The sequence below is a fragment of the Typopeltis vanoorti genome, chromosome 2, assembly GCF_054136105.1.
Source record: "Typopeltis vanoorti isolate ZY-2024b chromosome 2, IOZ_Tvanoo_1.0, whole genome shotgun sequence".
Lineage (NCBI taxonomy): Eukaryota > Metazoa > Arthropoda > Arachnida > Uropygi > Thelyphonidae > Typopeltis > Typopeltis vanoorti.
The window spans coordinates 68695736-68716871 of NC_143550.1; the positions used below are offsets into that span (position 1 = coordinate 68695736).

At 37.2% G+C, this 21136-nt stretch overlaps 1 protein-coding gene across 1 annotated transcript in view; it reads right to left on the reverse strand.

Annotated features, from left to right (window-relative positions):
* The window catches only part of LOC150109140 (cGMP-inhibited 3',5'-cyclic phosphodiesterase 3A-like), a 218130-nt gene that overhangs the window by 61390 nt on the left and 135604 nt on the right, over positions 1-21136 (reverse strand). Inside the window, exon 11 of the mRNA XM_090401631.1 lies at positions 1199-1379. Within this exon, the coding sequence (XP_090257757.1) occupies positions 1199-1379 (181 nt within the window). The remainder of the gene's footprint in view (positions 1-1198; positions 1380-21136) is intronic.

Here is a 21136-nt window from a genome sequence, read left to right on the forward strand (position 1 = left end):
GCCAGAAACTGCTTCACAGATAGCGCACAGTGTGTTATCATGCAACAGAAACCAATTGTTGTTGCGGAACAGTTCTTTCCTGACATGTTGCATGCAGCTGTACAGATGTTGAATTACTCCTAAATAATACTGACTATTCACTGTGGTGCCCCCAGGAACAAATTCACGGTGGATAATTCCAGCAGTGTCAAAAAAAAACAACGACCATTGTCGTGACAAGTGATTTTTGCATCCTGACTTTCTTCTGCTGGGGAGAAGACGCTCCACAGGATTCCATGCTTTGGTGTTTCATTTCTGGATCAAACTGAAAACACCAACTTTCATCACCAGTGACAATTCTTTCCAGTAGATCATGATCTTGATCAACTGCATGGATGAAATTTTGATAAATCTCTTTCTACAATTCATCTGGCCAATTCCTTACTGACACCAAGCTGTATGGTGAGTAGCCTAATGGTTATTCACCTCTCATGGGCAACAATATCCCTAGCTTTCAGCACATTTTCATTTGTTCTTGCAGAAACTGGCCATCCACAGTGTGGTTCTTCCTCCAGGGACTCCCTCCCCCCTTTAAATGTTGAAAACCAGTGGAACCTGGCATAACACAGACAGTCATTGGTATAAACTTTTTTTATGTCTTGGTACACTGCTACAAAAGTTTTTCCTAATTTATAGTAAAATTTTATCACAGCTCTTTGTTCAATAGCACAACTTTTGACATGCTCCACTCACACACTCTTAATTCTATGGTTGCCACATGAAAACTGCTGCATCATGTGACTTGAAAGTTGCACCTGCGATTACAACACACTTTAGTGGTCAAAACTATAAACACATGTGGTACTTCTATTTAAAGGGCTGTCCTGTAAAAAATCAATCTCATAACTTAATGAGCATACTGTGTACACATCCCTTGTTATATGAAAATTCCACATGTTCTTTCCTAATTAAGACAGCATGATTATTCCCTTCAGGAAAGCAAAATAGCAAATCAAAATTGCTTTCTGAAACTAGTTTCTCTTTTCCCATTAAAAAATAAATAAATAAAAATAAATAATTACTAAAGAATAGCAAAACAGCTTTGTTTAATTAAATTTAATAAAAATAACTAATAACTGAATATTTCTTCTAGTGCAAAACAAATAATATTCAATTTATAATATTTGCAAAAATATTATAGAATAAACATTCTGCTTACGCTCATCCTCACTTTCCAAAGTTTCTATCCATAAACCAGGTAGAAGTCCTGCTTCTCCATATGCACTGCATAGTGGTGCCACTAAATGATTTATAAATGATTCCTGAAGCTTTGCTAGTTGAGGTTTGAGCCTGTCCATAAATGGAGAGATGGGGAGTCCAAGATTGGCCTCTTCATCTCCCTAAAAAAAGCAATGCTCAATGAATAATAGAGAGCAAGAATAATAATATGATTTGGAATATTAACTGTAATTTCGCTTAGCATTTGAATTTAAAGGAAAGTGGTACTTCTAGAAAAAATTTTTCTGTTGTGCTAGAAGTATTAATTCATCTGCAGTTTTGCTAAAAATAATAAAACACATGTATAGCATGTGTGTGTGTGTGTGTGTGTGTGTGTGTGTGTGTGTGTGAAAGAGAGAGAGAAAATGGAAGACTTTAAAATATAAGATGAAATCATGAACATTTATTATACTAGAGTGTGCATTATAACTAAATACTTAAGGAATTGACAGTGTACACTAAAAATATAAATTAAATCAACTTTAATATATATTTTCCGATATTTTGGCAACGTCACGTTGGCATCTTCATGGGAACTTAAGATAAAGACATGTGCATGCAAGTACTACATAACAGCAAATGAGAAACGAAGCGAGGAAGCTATCGTTTTCCTAAAGTCCTGATGGTGCCCTCTGGCGGGCTATATTAGGTGTTCTTGGCCTTTGGGCTGAAGTTCTTCTGATATATGTTTCCCAAATTTGGGGCAGTCTCATGCATCCAAATTTGTTGAGGTTTGGCATGCTCCTAAGGGCTGAGGCAGATTCCATGAATAGTCTTTCATATTTGAACTTGCTGCAGTGTATTACTGTGGCTTTCTTCCACCTTATTCTGTGGCAAGTATCCAGAGCATGGTCTGCAAGCCCAGAGTGGCTGTACTGGTGAAATCAGATGTAGTCCTTGTGTTCTGAGATTCTGATATTTGCTGTCCTGCCTGTTTGGCCAAAGTAGGACAATTTACAGCTGCAAGGGACCTCGTATACACCAGGTAGGTCTAGTGGAAGTGGTTGGTCTTTAGTGGAGTGGATAAGGGATGCCAATTTTCTATATGGTCTGTAACAAGATATCAAGTCATGTTTTTTTAGGATTTTGTTGATTTTTTCCAAGGTGCCTCAGATGTAGGGAATGGTGATAGATTTAGAATAATCTTTTTTGTGAAGAGGTGGGTTGTGGATAACTGGTTTTAGTATTTTTTTGGATTTTTTTTTTGGGTGAGGGGGTACCCATTGGCTGAGAAAGTGTTAAGGATGTGATTTAGTTCAGTAGTCAGGGCTTGGTCATTTGAACAGATTAGTTTTGCCCTGTTGAATAGCATCTTAATAACTCCATATTTTTGTGAGGAGGGAGTGGTGGGATTGTTGGTGAATGTATCTGCCTGTATGGGTGGGTGTTCTATAAACTGAGAAAACCAAGGTTCCATCAGGTTGGTGGGTGACTAGTGTGTCTAGGAAGGGGAGGCTATTATTTTTCTCTTTTTCCATGGTAAACTTGATTCTGGGGTGTTGGTTGTTTAAGTGTGTTAAGAAGGAGAGGAGTGTATCCAGGCCATGTGGCCAAATAGCAAACACATCATCAACGTAGCGAAGCGATATGGTAGGTTTTTGTGGGGCAGAGTTTAAGGCTTTCTCTTCAAAAGTCTCCATAAAGAAGTTGGCCAAGGGTGGGGAAAGTGGTGAACCCATGGCTGTCCCCTCTATCTGTTTCTTGAATTTTTCCTGCCAAACAAAATAGCCTGAGTTCATTGTGAACTGAAATATGGCTGAGATATCGGGAGGAAATTTAGCTTGGATTAGCTCTAAGGTTTCTTTGAGGGGGGACATTTGTGAATAAGGAGGAGACGTCAAAACTGACCATTATGTCATCATGTTGGAATGTAAGGATTTCTATGCTGGCTTTGAAGTGGGCTGAGTTTTTTTATGTGATAGTGTGTTGTCAGTATAGTGTGCGAGTGCTTTGGCCAAATGTTTAGCTAGTTTGTAAGTGGGGGAATCAATGCCATCCACTATGGGACATAATGGCACATTTTCTTTACATATTTTTGGGAGCCCATATATATGGGAGGTCTTAGAGTTATATGGTTTTAGTCTGTTAGTAATCTCCACAGGCCAAGAAGTGACCTTCTTAAGGAGCCTATGGAGTTTTCTAATTTGTGAATTGGTGGGATTGTATTCAGTGGGGAGGTAAGTAGCTCGATCTAATAGTAAAGCCTTAAGCTTACCTGTGTAGTCATTATGATTGAGTACCACAGTGGCATTCTCCTTATCCGCTTTGGTAATAACTATTGTACATGTAGGCGGGATTCGCCTTCCAAACGACATCGCCAACGATATTAGATTGGATGTAGCCTGTGTTCTCACAAAAGCAAAACTACCAAAAAACCAACATATCCATTAATAACTGGTAATTAGTTTACGGAATTAACAACGCATATAAAGTATATTAATTAAAGGACTTTAATAAATAACTTCTATATTTCGGCAACCGCACGTTGCCATCTTCAGGAACATAAATATTTCGGCAACATGACGTTGCCGAAATATAGAAGTTATTTATTAAAGTAACCTTTAATTAATATACTTTATATGCGTTGTTAATTCCGTAAACTAATTGCCAGTTATGTATGACCAACGTATAAGCCTTGCTACTAGAACATATCCATTAGTGAATACAAGTCTCTACAGGAATTGAAGAAAAACAAAGAAATAATTATCACCAAAGCTGATAAGGGAAGCACCACTGTGGTACTCAATCATAATGACTACACAGGTACGCTTAAGGCTTTACTATTAGATCGAGCTACTTACCTCCCCATTGAATACAATCCCACCAACTCACAAATTAGAAAACTCCATTAATCCTTAAGAAGGTCACTTCTTGGCCTGTGGAGATTACTAACAGACTAAAACCATATAACTCTAGACCTCCCGTACATATGGGCTCCCAAAAATATGTAAAGAAAATGTGCCATTATGTCCCATAGTGGATGGCATTGATTCCCCCACTTACAAACTAGCTAAATATTTAGCCAAAATGCTCTCACACTATACTGGCAACACACCATCACACATAAAAAACTCAGCCAACTTCAAAGCCAGTATAGAAAACCTTACACTCCAACATAATGACATAATGGTCAGTTTTGACGTCTCCTCTGTATTCACAAATGTCCCCCTCAAAGAAACCTTAGAGCTAATCCAAGCTAAATTTCCTCCCGATATCTCAACCATATTTCAGTTCACAATGAACTCAGGCTATTTCGTTTGGCAGGAAAAATTCTACAAACAGATCGAGGGGACATCCATTGGTTCACCACTTTCCCGATGGAACCTTTCTCAGTTTATAGAAAACCGACCCATACGGGCAGATACATTCACCAACAATTCCCCCCCTCCCCACTTCACAACAATATGGAGTTATTAAGACACTATTCAACAGGGCAAAACTAATCAGTTCAAATGACCAAGCTCTCTAACTACTGAACTAAATCACATCCTTAACACTTTCTCAGCCAATGGGTACCCCCCCCCCCAAAAAAAAAAAAAAAATCCAAAAAATACTAAAACCAGTTATCCACAACTATGGGAACTTAATGGCAAGTATGTAGTACTTGGTACTTGCGTGCACGTGTCTTTATCTTAAGTTCCCATGAAGATGGTAACATGACGTTGCCGAAATATCGGAAAGTATATATGACAGTTGATTTAATTTATATTTCTAGTGTACGCTGTCAATTCCTTAAGTATTTAGTTATCATGTTTAACCAGCGTATAAGCCTTTCTACAAGAAGAGTGGCATTATTACCCCCCTTTCACAAAAAAGATTACTCTAAATCCATCACCATTCCCTACATCTGAGGCACCTTGGAAAAAATCAACAAAATCCTAAAAAAACATGACTTGACCTCTTGTTACAGACCATATAGAAAATTGGCATCCCTTATCCGCTCCACTAAGGACCAACCACTTCCACTAGACCTACCTGGTGTTTACCAGGTCCCTTGCAGCTGTAAATTGTCCTACTTTGGCCAAACAGGCAGGACAGCAAATATCAGAATCTCAGAACACAAGGACTACACATCCGATTTCACCAATACAGTCACTCTGGGCTTGCAGACCATGCTCTGGATACTCGCCACAGAATAAGGTGGAAGAAAGCCACAGTAATACACCGCAGCAAGTTCAAATATGAAAGACTATTCATGGAATCTGCCTCAGCCCTTAGGAACATGCCAAACCTCAACAAATTTGGATGCATGAGACTGCCCCAAATTTGGGAAACACATATCAGAAGAACTTCAGCCCAAACGCCAAGAACACCTAATATAGCCCGCCGGGGGCACCATCGGGACTTTAGGAAAATGGTAGCTTCCTCGCTTCATTTCTCATTTACTATTATGTAGTACTTGCATGCACATGTCTTCATCTTAAGTTCCCATGAAGATGCCAACATGACATTGCCGAAATATCGGAAAGTATATATTAAAGTTGATTTAATTTATATTTCTGGTGTACACTGTCAATTCCTTAAGTATTTAGTTATCATGTTTAACCAGCATATAAGGCTTTCTACAAGAAGTAGAGTGTCATTATATGCATAAACTTTATAAATATACTAAAAGTCCATGAATACTTTTAATATCAAATAAAAGTATTATGCATGGGACAAAAGATCACTCTTTTGTCCCATGTCTTTTGTCTATGTCGATAGATAGATTTATAAAGTTTCTCCTATTGCCACCAGATGTCTCTAGTATAGAGAAATTATTGAAAAAACAAGGTTTATTATTATTATTCATGACACCTCCAAGGAGTCCAAAGACTCATCGCGGGAGGACACCTATTGTACCTCTGTCTCCACCACTACACCGAACCTCTACTATGCAAAGGGAATTTAAAGTGCAGTGAGAAAATAAATGTTCCCATACCAGTAAGAATTGTTTCTGTGATACATTCAAGGATCATCCCACTTAGTATTCTTATAATGCCAAACAACATGTGGATATAGTGGCTGTATGAGTGTTCCATGGATGAAAGAATCAATTACTATATTGTGGTACGAATTGCTAAGAGAACAAATATTATCCATAGTATACTTAGAAGGATCCCTAGTAAGGAAGAGATCTAGAGTGTTTGGAGAGTGGTTAGGGTAATCTATTATTTTGACAGGCATGTGAACAATTTGTGTAAGATCTTTGGTGATTGCAAATACTGCTTGGTGTCAATGTGCACCATAGTGAGAGGAACAAACAACCACTGTGTCCACTTTAATAAGATGTAGGACCTCCTTTTGCCACAATGACTGCAGCAATCCTGTGGACATACTTTCCACAAGCGTACAATAGCAATCAATGGGAATTTTGAATCATTCTTCCTGTAGGTATGTAATGAGATCCTGGCCTGCTGTACCCAATGCTCTAGATCATCCCACAGATGTTCAATAGGGTTGAAATCAGGGTTCTGTGGCAATCAAGAGTGGCGATGTTCATGTGCACAAACCACACAGTTACAGCAGCCTTATGACATGGTGCATTGTCTTGCAGAAAGAGACAATAGTCAGTTCTGTAGAAATGCTACACAGTAGGAAGCACTGCATTGTCCAGAATGTTCAGATACTTCTCGCCGTTCAATGTTTGTGGTCCTACAAACAGAGGTCCTAGGCCAAACAAGGAAAAACAGGACCACACCATCTGACTGCCATCTTCCAATTTCATAGTCAGGATTATGCACTCTGGTGAAAGATAACAACTCTCCAAGCTTCCACATCACACTATACATGCTCTCTTTGCACCACTGAAAACAATTCAGCATGTTGGTTCAGGTAATGTTTGGCTTGCATTCAATGTATTGACTGATGAATGCTGGTTTTTCATATTATCCTTTATGCCACCTATGGTCACATTTGGTGAACATGGTGGATCATCCACTGCCAGTAGCATGCATTTGACTCCCTGTGCTTCCATCTCAGTATGGTATCACTGATTGTTGACCTGGGATGGCCCAGTTTGTCAACATTTGCCAAACAGATAGTCCTGCAACATGACATCCTATCCCAACACCTCTTTCAAACTCCATTCCTTTCTCACAGCCATTTCACCTGGACACAGTTGTAATGACTTCATGACTTTGTAAGGAAGCATCATATTCCACCAATTTATACTGGTTATAAACATGTGACTCATTAATATGGCATGATGCACCTTGCCTATGGAGGTGTCTGTTGACTTCTTTCTAAGCAGTGTGGTTCCTCAGATAAGAAATCAGAATGAGATAGCTACAAGGTCAATATAAATAAAGTTGTGGACTCTGAGATTACTATACTATTTATTATTATTATTATTATTTGACACCTCCAGGGAGTCCAAAGACTTATCGAGGGAGGGCACCTGCTCTACATCTCTGTCTCCATCAGATGCCAGAAGTATTTGGAACAAGGGGGGGGGGGTCAGAATTGGTTAACTAGCATTAGTAACACAGGGCTGACAACAGTTATTGGAATAGAATGTGAGTATAATGTTTTCAGGCAGGATGGAGAGAACAGAATGGATACAGGTGAGGTATTACTGATGGCAGCAGATGAATGGTAGCTAAAAAAAAGCAGGGATTCCATAGAGGGCCAGAGAAGCAGAAGGCAGTGTATTTGAAGTTATATTGACTTCGAATTGTTGTTCCTTGATATCCATGTGAAGTAAATGAATAAGGAAAAGGTTATCTTTTCTGTATACAGAAAACCTACCACAATGGGAAGATTTTTAAATGCCACTTCACACCACCATCCATTACAATAGATAGGCATAATTAAAACTTTATAAGACAGGGCATACAATATATCAGACACATCAATCAAAAGGAATAAAGAACTGCACTACCTGAGACAGAACCTTGCACTTAATGGTTATGAACCAAGATGACTGGAAAAATACTTAATACATCTCCTGCAACTCCCTTACTTAAACAAGATTTCAAGAATACAATCATGCTGCCTTACATCAAGAATATCACAGACAACGTGGCTACATTGCTCCATGAGTATAATGCAAAAGTAGCTTTTTTACCTTCACAAAAAATCTCATGATTCTTACATCCACCAAAACCTCCACATCACCCCATTAAAAAACCAGCGTTTATGAGATTCATTGCTCTTGTGGAATTTGTTATGTAGGCCATATGAGAAAGTCGGGAGAGATCCGCATGTCTGAACATGTAAAAGACATCAAAAAAAAAAAAAAGGAAGAGAGAATATATCAGGCCTGGCATTCCACACAACTACTACAGGCCATCAAGTACCATGGCAACAATCAAAAATGTCATATTGATCGTAACTGTTTAAAGAAGCCTTGCAAATGCTTAGAATCCCTATACACTGATAAAATTCAAGGCTTAATTTTACATCAAGTATGGTCTGCCTTCATCAAAAATTTAACTGCCATGGACCTAGGATATAACATGTGTGATACCACAGAACATGATAGCAACAACTAGCAATGTTCCAATATGCATACAGACAAATTTACCATTTGTGTTCTGGTTTATCAATTATATGTAACAGTTGTGAAGTTATCAAAACATCTAATATGTGTAATTAATTGTTAATAGGCTTTTGTTGTGTAAAACTTTTTTGTACCAGTACCCCCCCCCCCACGATGTAAGTCTTATGACTTACGAAACTTGTCGGGTTTTAATTGCTTATTTTGTTATTAAACTCTTTATTTACATCATAATATGGTCTCAGTACTGAAAACTTCCCACAGAATTACTAAACCACAGAAACTTACAATTTTCTTCATTACACTGAATGATGGTATGGAGATCAGCATTTAATGCACTGGTGCAGAAGATTTTGAAGCTTAAAATGTCAGAGCCTTGCATGGTTTGTTGATTGAGTAGGATGAATGGAGTGTACTATCAGGGCTAAACAAATTATGCAGAATTCTATTTGTCACAAAAAAAATATATTATACTTGATTAGAAATTACATCCTTGTCAAGTATAATATACTCTGTTTCTGTCTATTTTAATCCTTTATCCAAGTGTAAACAAACAAAGTTTGCACATTAAGTATCTCTTTATGACTAGTCTACTTGCATGTAGAGGCTGCTGACTTCTCATCAATTGCCTCAACATCCCATAATGCAAAAATATTATGGGATACTAAGGTGACTATTGTGAAGTCAACATCCCCTGTATACAAGTAGATTAGTCTTGAAGGTACTTTTTGCATGCAAACTTTGTTTAAATATAAAGGATTAAAACAAGAAAATAATTTCTTGACAGGTATAATATACTTTGTAACCAAGCATAAAAATAGGACAGGACAAGTATAGTCAGCTATAAGCCAAGAGATGCAATATCCAGAGAGCAGAGAACCTGGGCTAGTGTTCCCCAGGGCTCAGTACTCAGCCCCTTACTATTTCTTTTATATGTCAATAACATTCATCCTTACCTTACAGAAGATACAAAAGTAGCTTGCTATACAGACGATATAGCCATCTTGCACACTAGTGACAAAATGAATCGAAAGAGATCCTAAACAAAACCATGAAAAGATTAGAAAAATGGTCAGATGAACTTAAAATCAACCCAGATAAAAAAAAAACTGAGTACCTTTAGTATAGACAGGAAAAATAGACATTCCTAAAATCCCAAAGTCATGATCAACAACAGGCTAATCGAAAAAGTCACAAATCCAAAATACCCTGGTATTACGCTTGATGAGGAATTATGTTTTGCTCAACACATCTCTGACACTTCCAACTCTCAATAAACAAAATATATTGAAAAGGCTTTGCGGAAGAAATTGGAGCACAAAATCAAAAATTCTCAAAACTATTTATATTACACTAATAAGACCAATAATGGAATATGCAGCACCAGTCTGGTCACCTTCTGCTATATCAGTATAGGAAAAATTAGACAAAGTACAAGCAAAAGCATCCAAGATTATCATTGGTGCAGTCTCATCCACTAACAACATCAGAATCCAACAGTAATGTGGGCTTGACCTGCTGGAGGACAGACAGAAATAAGCCACCATAAAATTCATTAATAATATCAGAAGCTACCAAAGTGATCATATCTCCCTAGAAAACTTATGAACACTGGAATCAAAAATGCAGACTTCACATATCATCAACTTTACAATATAATGACACTATCAGGAAGAAAATAGCTCTTGATCATCTAAATGCCCAAATAAGTAAAGAACCTCTATTTTCCAGACCTTTACTTTCAAATACCTCCATAAATCTTAAGTACTGAACCAAATCTTAACCTTACCGAACCTATACAAAAAGAATCAAAAGAAATGCTCAAAGAAAAAGGCCTAAATACTATCAATCTTCTTTCATCCTCCAAACAGGTCACTTGTTATATCGATGGATCGTTAGACACCAATATGATTAATGGAGGCGCTGATGCTCTCCTTATACTCCTAAAAGGTGAAAAAACCTTCCAATAAAAGTTGGATCTGGAAAAATTGCTTCCAATTTTACCAGCAAACTCTATGCAATAAATAAAGCACTCAAAGCCTACTTAAAATTATCATAATCTCAACAATCAGAGGGAATTATAATTTCCAGTGACTCAAGATCAGCTATGGAGGCAATCAAAAATGGATACCAAGCTCACCCAAGATATCCATAAACACTTAAACCAACTAAGGTGTTTGGGGAAAAAGTTGCATTTTACAATGGATTCCTGCTCATGTAGACATTGGATTGATTACAATGAAGCAGTTGATAAATTTAATTTAATTTTATTTTAAAATCAAATAATTATTTTAAATTATTAAATTATAATACTGCTAGCCTTTGCAAAGTCGTCATTATTATTATTATTATTATTACATGACACCTCTAGTAAGTCCAAGGATTCATCATGGGAGGGCACACTACTCTACTTCACTAATACATCTCATCCTCTCCACTACTAATTAATTCTCCAACTACAACATAGTGCCATCTATTGCCCATCATCAACAACAATATTTTTTATCTGTAAATTGCGTTTGTTCTGAAGGCCGATTTGTTTGTATGCAGGATGAAAAGCCCAAGTTTCCGGGAGAAAAAACCCTGCTACTACCGTATGAGATTGGCTAACTCAGCTTCAATGAAAAAGTTCATATAAGGATTCCCCACCTTTGTACACAAATGGATATGGATATATTTATATATATATCTTATATATGGATATTTATAAGGAGTTTTGTCTGTTACATTGTAATTGGCTGTAGATACTATTATGTTTTGAGATTTTTGTTGTTTAGAGTATATTTTTAATATATTTTGTCAATGTCTTTGTAATGATATTACAATAATGGTAGGCTGCTGTACGTCTCTTTGTCAATATGTTGTCGCTCAGCCTACCACCATTCAAGGAGTACATTTTACATCGCATCCTACAGGATTTTGTGGCATGTGATGCCTGCAAAATGTTTGCATCTTGGCAGTTAGAAATGTTGCAGGTAAGAGATTGGGGAGTGCATGTCTGCATAAAATGTAGGAGGTAGGAGGAGCTGTGTGACAAAGATGTCAGCATAGATTTAAATAGCTTCAGTAAAAGTGTATCAGAAATGAGTGAATGCTGGCAGAGAGAGAGAGAGAGCAGTTTAATTGAGAGCGAGGAAGATGAGCATCATGTGGAAGTGAATCCAGTAGATTTAGAGGATTTGGTAGTCAAGCGAGCATAGGTTGCTTGGAGAGAGAGACGTACAGATACCAAGTGGAACATATAAAAAATGAGTGTAGAATCATGAAAGAAAAGATTACATTACAAAGCTGAAAAGGCTAAATAATATGAAGCAAACAAGACAGAATGAGAGAGAGAGAGAGTAGGAGTAACTGGGATTGAGAGAAAGGCAAGATCATGCAGGAGCTAAATATGGAGAGATGACTGGAAGGTAGGTAAGTGGGAATGCAAGGAGAGAGAGAGAGAGAGAGAGATGCAGGCGAGCAGGAAATGGATGGAGCAGTGGCAGCCCGTGAAGCTTTAAGTGGGGGTGCTGCCTATACAAAATAATTTTAAAAAAATTCTTTTTTTCCTAATCAGTAACCAATTTATTAATAAATAAATCTGCAGATTTATTTATTAATAAATTGGTTACTGATTAGGAAAAAAAGAATTTTTTAAAAATTATTTTATTAATAAACTGGTTACTGATTAGAGAAAAAAGAATTTTTTAAAAATTATTTTGTATAGGCAGCACCTCCACTTAAAGCTTCACAGGCTGCCACTGGGATGGAGCAGTGAGAGGAGTGATGTATGGAGATTCATTTGTGGAGTGTAAACAGAATGCTAGATAAGTGCTTGCATGGAGGAACAATAGAGAGTGTGACTATGGCAATTAAATGAGATGAAAGAGTGGATGAGATTATTGTGATGGTGGGTACAAATGACCTGAGAGGTGGTGTGACTCGAGTAGTGAGAGATTTGAGGTTTGTGCTTGAGGCTGTACAGCAGAAGAGTGTGAGATGGAAGACAGTAAGCATGTTACCTAGATATAATGCAGAGATGAGGAGAAAATCATCAGTAACGAATGGCATAATAGGAAGAATGTGTCAAAAGAGAGGCTTGGATTATGCAAATGCTTGGAGTGCATTTGAGGATAGAAGAGAGCTACATGTGAGAGATGGACTGCATCAGAATGAAGGAGGACGTATGCATCTGGAGAGAGTGTTGTTTTGCAGAGCAAATGAAAGTATTAGTGCAGTGAACTTGAGTGTCAGGAGTGAATGGAAATGGAGGTGGCCTCGTGTGGGATAGACACTCAGGAGATGAGGGAATGTATGATGTTATTCAGAGTCAAAGAGAGTCTGGAGGGAATAATAATAGGTACAAAAATACTGACAATTCACTGATGTTTCTTTATACAAATGCCAGGAGTATCAGGAATAAAGGAAATGAATTAATGGTAATAGCCTCAGCCAGTTCGAAGATTATTGGGATCAGTGAAACATGTTTGAGTGAAGAATATATACTGACAGGAATAGAAATACAAGTGTATAGTGTTGAAATACACTATACACAAGTATATAGTGTATTTCAACAGGATAGGACGGGAAAACATAGTGGTGGAGTACTGCTTATGATAATTGATGAGTTGTGTCCTTTTAGAAGAATGGAAGATTTGGAAGGAAACACTAATGGTTTTAAGAATATATGGTATGAGGTGGGGTAGGCAGGTTTATCATTAGACCATTCTTCTTTGAGAACATTTGTCAGTCAGATCCTGTGGCCTGCTCAGTTACTACTGAGAGGTATCATGATATGATAAACAATTTTGTTGTGCCATAGCTACAGCAGCACCTGTGCATGGATTCAATCATTTTCATGCAGGATGGGGTTCCTACGACATAGCGGTTGATCCACACAGGTGGTCCTTTGAAAACATTTCATGGAAGCCAGAGTGTTCAGCTGTGTGTTTCCCCACTGCATGGTCACTTAATTCATCAGATCTGACCACATGTGACTTCTGGCTCTGGGGATTTCTCAAAGAAACGGTTTATTGGGATCATCCTGATAACCAACACTGAAAGACAACATAATGCAGCATGTGTGTAACATCAGTCCCGATCAGCTGTGTTCTGCCGTTGAACACGCTGTGCAAAGAATGCAGTTTGTGGCATACTGGGAAGGCAGGCACAGTGAACAGTATAGCTCATGAATGAATAATGGAAGTGAATAAAAATGCGTTATTTGTGCTTGTGTTGCTTTTTTTTCCTTCTTACACACAGAGAGAAATTACTAGATCTACATTTGGTACAGCATACAGTTCCTTTGATGGTGAATTTAAAAAATAATTTTTTTTTCTTAGATATTGCTTCTGCATCATGCACAATGTATTCCTGCAATGTTTGGCAGCATTTGGACCACTGAGTGGCACTCCACAAGGCCTTAAACAGGGATACTTTAATTTTTATCACCCTGTATATAAAAAAATTATGCTTTTCAACCAGAAAACAAACTGATAACAAATAGAAAGAAGGCATGACAAAACATATTATCAGATTCCAAAAACAGAAAGAATTATTAGAAAAATCATAAAATGGAAATAAAGTACTTAAAGACTAGTTGGGAAGACCAAGGAAACTGGAAGGATGGACTGTAATGAACACTGTTGCAATAGGTCTTAATAGAATTGAAAAAGGACATGAAGTGGATACCAGGAGATTACTGAGGAGAGTGAAAGATAACTGTGTGGTAGAGAAGATAGTTGCCCAGTTATGACAGCAAGTCAGTAAAGATCTAATCAAGAATCAATCAAAGTTAAAATACAAAGAAATATAGGTAATAATTAAAATTAATGATTATGGCTACCACAGAATGAAAGTGATGATATAGTTAGATACTAAAGAGAGGTAGAAGGGAAAATATGATTGCATGCATTAGCAAAAATATAAAGGCTGATTCCAAAATCAATGTGCCTTCTTAAAACTAAAAATGAAATTAATGCTGTTATAGGTATACTCAGCACTTTTTTTTGGAAAAAGAATAAGCATTGATATGCATTATTTTCTAGCAGGAGAAGTTGAATAAATTCATACTGCTTCTACATATCATGTTAATAAAATTGACGGCATACCGTACTATTGCATAATGTCACACACACAATTAATTGCATTACCTCATAACAGGCTATGTTGACCAGGACTGTATAGTTAGCACATAAAGATTAAAATATTGATTTAACCGTCTTCTTTGGCTAATGCTGTAGTACAGATTATTGATGATCATGCTGACAAATCAAAACTGAAGCAGTCAAAATGTCTCTACACTCACCTTTTATATTAAATGTCCAAAAGTATTTACAGTTTCATGTGCTGAAATTCAGCAAATAAATTCAGCATTGCTACATCTGATAAGCACTATGACAAGTCACTATAGGAAAAAAATGTCTTAGATTGGTATTACAGAAAGCTTTTTCTATCAAAATGCTGGCCCTTCTCTTAGTGCATAACATTATACATATCTGCAAGGAGATGTGTTTTGCATTATGGGAGATACTGAGATAAAAGTGTTGGTTGGTAGCTTGCTCCACCTTTGCAAGGAGTCGCCCGGTGTTGTACCACTTTACCCCAGTCCTGAAGATACTTTCAGGCGCAAACTTTGTTTGCACACACTTGGATAAAGGATTAAACTAAATTTATTATAGTCTGACCAAGCGAAAAATAAACTTTCAACATCTTTCTCTAAATCCAGAGTAATTTAATAAAAAGGTGGCACACCGTTTGGCAGCTCCTATAGGAGGAGATGACCCTGCTAATGCTTCTGCCTTGGTATCTCCACTTGGGCCTGGCTCCCACTGAAGAGACTTCAATAAAGGCCGAAACTAGTCTGGGTAGTGGCCCTTCCCTTAATACATAACATTATACATATCTGCAAGGGGATGTGTTTTGCATTATGGGAAATACTGAGATAGAAGTGTTGGTTGGTAGCTTGCTCCACCTTTGCAAGGAGTTGCTTGGTGTTGTACCACTTTACCCCAGTCCTGAAGATACTTTCAGGCGCAAACTTTGTTTGCACACACTTGGATAAAGGATTAAATTAAATTTATTATAGTCTGACCAAGTGAAAAATAAACTTTCAACAAAATGCTGCCATCTGACAAATGTGCACAGATTTGGTCACCTGGTTTTCAAAAGGATGAAGAGAAGTTGGAGAGGGGTCCAGAGGCAATTGACCAAAATAGTTCCTGATCTCTGGAATGTTGAATATGATGAAAGGTTGAGATGATGCAATTTGCAGTCAAGTTAGGAGGGGGAGGAGGGGTGATGTGACCGAGATATAGAAGTTAGTAAGAGGTTGTTATAGGATTAACATTGAAGAGGTTTTTCATCCCTGGAAGCTGCATAAGAAGGGTGTGAGCAACAGAGTGAGAAGCATGTTTTTTGCATGGAGAGTTGTGAATGATTGGAATGCATTGCCTGAAAGCATGGTGTCTGCAGAGAATTTGAATGTCTTTAAAGCACATTATGATGAGCTATGTGTATGACAAAAGGACCCTCCTAGATGAGTCTGTGACTCTATGGGGGTTTTAGGATGATAATAATAATGTGACTGTAGTACTCACTTAGGTAAAAAAAAAAAATCCTCTCAAGATTAATTTACTTTTTGATGAGCAAAAACTCATCACATCCAGAGTATTTTAATAATATGATGATACACCAATTTGCTTCTTGTATATGTAAAATATTATTTCTGTATTGATTTAGTTCACATCTCTACAGATCTCTCTACAAATCCTACTGATGAGAGAGTTTCAACCTTTAAAATGGCCATTTTAATAACATTCATCTTTGGGCTTGATTCTGGGGAAGTAGAGTGGTTCTGCTAGGCAATAGGTTTTTTCCTTCACTGAAGTAGAGCCACCAGTGAGAGTTTGATGAGTTTAGGTATGATCCTTTTGGGTGACTCAGTGAGATTTAGAGTAATATTGTAGATCACTCAGTTTTTTATAGGGAGATTTCCCTGCACTTTAATAGTACCTTTGAAATGGTTATTTTCCATAATGGCAATGTACATGTCTGAAATGGGGCATGTGCTGTACATACAAGGAGCATAGTCATAAAGACCTCATGGGCAAAATTTCTTTGCTTATGCTTTGGTAAAGGATTAAAATATGAATATAATTCTTATCTAGTATAATTTGCATGCTATATCTAAAATATGGCAATCTCCTATGATACTGCTGAATTTGTTGCTATCTGGAATGTGATATAACCCTCCCCCCACACACACATTATTCCATAGTTTATTTCTCTGAACTTTAGACCATAGCCACTGCAATGGATATTATCACTTGCTTGTCTGCAATCTATTCTGTCTATTCCTTTTGAATGAGTGCTAACTCATGCTTTCTACCAGTGAATATAATAATGTGGAAGGTTAACAACATTACGTAATAATAATGAATGCTTATTAAATAACATAAGGAGGAAATTGAAGAGCAAAACAGAATCAGTAAAATGTGTGTGCCATTATATCATATAGCATAATAGTATTATTTTCAAGCCTCCATGGAAGCCAAACACTCATTGCAGGAGGTTGAACTCTCAGAGACCAAAATACCTATCATATCTTGCCTTAATAACATTCAGTGCTGGAGTACTCACCATCCAATCTGGCAATGCATTCTACTCATTCACCACCTACCATGCAAAAAATCTTCCTTCTACTTCCTTACTCACATGATCTTTGTACCGTTACAAGGAGATGACCTCTTGTTTGCCCATCACCCATTATCCTATGCACAAATTCCCCTGTATCTTTCTCCTAGCTAATAAGTTCCGCTCACCAAACTTATTTGTCTCAATCATATCATCTTTCTTTCTCCTATCTATCAAGCTCTGAGGACCATATTCTCTTAATCTGTTCTTATATTTCAGCATTCAGAGTCCTGAGTCTTAGTTATTTGCCTCTGCACTCTCTCCATTGTTTCCTTACCTTATCACCAATATAACCAGGCAACTAGATCTGTACACAGAAATCTAAATGAGACCTGATTAATGCCTTTATATGACTCCCACCCTTGAAAGGTTTATAGTTCTTTGCATTATAGCAGAATTTTCTGGGTACTCCTTACAACTCTGATGATGTGAATCCTGAACTTCAGTTCCCTATCCACCAAGATCCCCAGATCTCTCACCTCCACCTCCTGAAGCAAAGTTCTTCCAATATGATAAACTTCATTCCATCTTCTCTGGCCAACATGCATAATCCTCTTGCTGCAACATCTTGTCAGAACTTGTTGGATCTGATAATAGCATCAGAAGATGTATCAGTAACCAAGGTAGACACTCTAGACACTCTGTATCCAATTGGGGAGAGGGTTCTGGGAAGTTGCCAAACATGTGAAGTTCTCTGTCAAGAAGGAGTTAATGTTCAACTACAAGGCTGGTGATTATGAGAGACTCAGAAGTTATCTTGGACATGGCTTGAGAAGCTACAAGGAAAGAATGTCAGTAGTGCATGGCAAGTGGTCAGAGATTGCTTGAAAGTACCATGCTGCATACCCAAGGTCAGGAGGATAAACCAAGTTGGAATAGAGTGGAAGAGTAGGAATATAAAGCAAGAACCACAAAAAAAAGAAAACATTGTGGAGGAAATATAAAGAAAAAGTGATCAGCATACTCATGAGCAGTACAAAGTGCAAGCAAGAGGGGGTGACTAATATGGTAAGGAAGGCTAATCAGACTATGAGAAAATTAGCCAAACAGGCCAAAGTAAACCCAAAAGAATTTTTTCGTTATGTAGCAAGTATGAGGATAAATGACTATGGTAGAATGACTTTAAACAATGTTCATGGTAGGAAGGTGACTGAACCAAAAGAAATAGTTGAGTTGCTGAGTAATAATTTTTTCAAAGTGCACCATCCAGGTAGTGATTTTACAGTTGCTGATGTTACAGAGATGCATATCAATATGATATGCATCTCTGTAACATATCTCTGATAGATGTATCATTGGGAGACAGAGACAAAAGATTGTCTCTGTCTCCCAAAAGTTTGGGAGATTCTTATCTTATGCAACCATCAATGAAATCATTATGTTTAAAGAATTATTTAATATTATTTTAATTAATCTTCTGGCACGTGGCAACAATTTAATTGGTGATCCATCGACTGTTCTGTACTTTGTATTCCATTCCTTGAACTATTTGTTCTACACTAATGATGTAATGCTAATTTCAGTACAAAATATTTGTACTTTTAATTCATTAAAGTTATTACTGTTGGTTTTATATGTGTTAAGTTATTAATTTATTATGCCACAGGTACCTACCTCTAAATATTAGATATAGGGAAATATTTAAGAGGGGGATATTGAGTTATTTGCTGATGATGCAGAACTGGAGAGAGCAATAGTTGATAAAGGTGATTTAGATATCTTGCAGGATGATTTAAATAAATTAGCAATTTGGGCAAAGGATAACGATTGTCACTTTGAGTTTGCAAAATGTAAAGTTATGCACTTCAAGTTGAAAAGGTTGCATATGGTGTATCATATTGATGATATTGGATGGCAGGAAACTGATTATGAGGGATAATGGTGGACAAAAGAGTTGAAGTTCAGAAGGGATATTGCAAAAGTCAGTAAAAGAGCTCAAAGGATTAATTACTTGGATGCTGAAAAAGCATGCTAACATGCAAAGATAAGGAAGTTATTATCCCTCTTTATAAGACTATGATTCAGCCATATCTTGACTACTGCATGCAGATTTGGTCACTGGAGGTGGTCAAAAAAAGATTCAGAGATAAATGTGACAGGTCTGTGGAATACTCCCTATGAGCATAGGTTGAAGGTTTGTGGGTTACAAAGTTTAGGTGATAGGCAGAAAAGAGGGGACATGATAGAAACTTTTAAGATATTAAAAGGATTTTATAAAATTGATGCAAGTGAAATTTTTCAATATATGACAAATAGTCAGAGAACTAGAGGCTATCTGTGAAAGCTGTGTAAGAGTGTGGTTAGTAAGGGTGTGCAGACCATATTTTTTGCATGGAGAGTGGCGAGTGAATGGAATGGATTGCTAGAATTGGTTGCGAGTTCCCTGATGGTGAATGGATTCAACGAGAGGTATGATAGGATTTGTGTGTATGGTGGTTGATTTGGGTCTCCTGTCATGAGTCTCTGGATTCCAAGGAGATGTCATAAATAATAATAATAACTTCTTGACATTGCTCTTCTAATTTAGCATAATCAGCAAACAACTGAAAATCTCCTCTTGCACCCTGAACTATATCATTGATATATAAATTAAACAACAATGATCCCAGAACAGAACCATGTGGTGGCCTATTTGTTACCTTCCTCTTCTGAGACACTGCACTTCAATACACAACTTGGCAGTTCCTATCAAGCAATGATTCCGCTAACCAAGCTGCCACCTGACTATCAACACCATCTTTCTCAATTTCAACGGTAGATAGTAGTTTATCATGTGGTACTCTATGAAATGCTTTAGCAAAATAAAAATAAAAAAAATTACTGTATAACCATCTCCTCTATCCAATACATTAGCCACTCTGTTATAAAATGTAACTAAGTTACTAAAGTAAGACCATTCCTTAACAAACTCATGCTTTCTCTTGAAAGATTTTCATTCTCATCAGGTTTGTAACCTTCACCACTGCACCTGCTATACAGACTGGTCTACAGTTGGACACTACTGACTGGATGTTCCCTTATGCAGTGGCACTATTTTTCCTTCTTTCCACTTTTTGGAACAGTTACTGTTGGCAGGTGAATAACTATTGTTATTCATTGCCCCCCCCCCCCCCCCCACACACACCAAAAGATATAAATGGAATACTTATTGAGGATTTCCACTACATCTTCAGCAGATGAGACCCACGTTTTATCTCAAGTCAGGCTTCCATATTCACCCTTTATTCTAATAGCAACACAAGTATAGAATTTTTTAGGGTTTTGTTTTACTGCTGTTTCAGCCAATCTCCTTTCATATGCCAATTTCTTCTTCCTTACTGCATTTATCAATTTCCTAGCTGGTGACTTATACTCTTCATGCTGCTGCTGTTCTTTATATCTCCTTCATAACACCCTCTTTCTCAGAAGCTCCTGCAGAATTTCATCATTCATACATTTCACCCCTACTTCATTTATTTTCCTAACCTTAAGAATACAATCTGATATTGCCATAAGTAACTGATTTTGGACCAAGTTCCAGACATTGTTGATTTTTCTCTCTCTCCTTTAATGGATCAAGCCACTGTGCATCATCAATCTGTTTTCTTAATTTATCACAGTCTGCCTCTGCAATTCCATAAATCTCTTTTGTACCATGAAGCTTTAATTGGTAATGTCTTCTATTATCATTGTATAAGATAATAACTTCAACATTTGTGTTCCATGTGTTGCTTCAGCTCCATG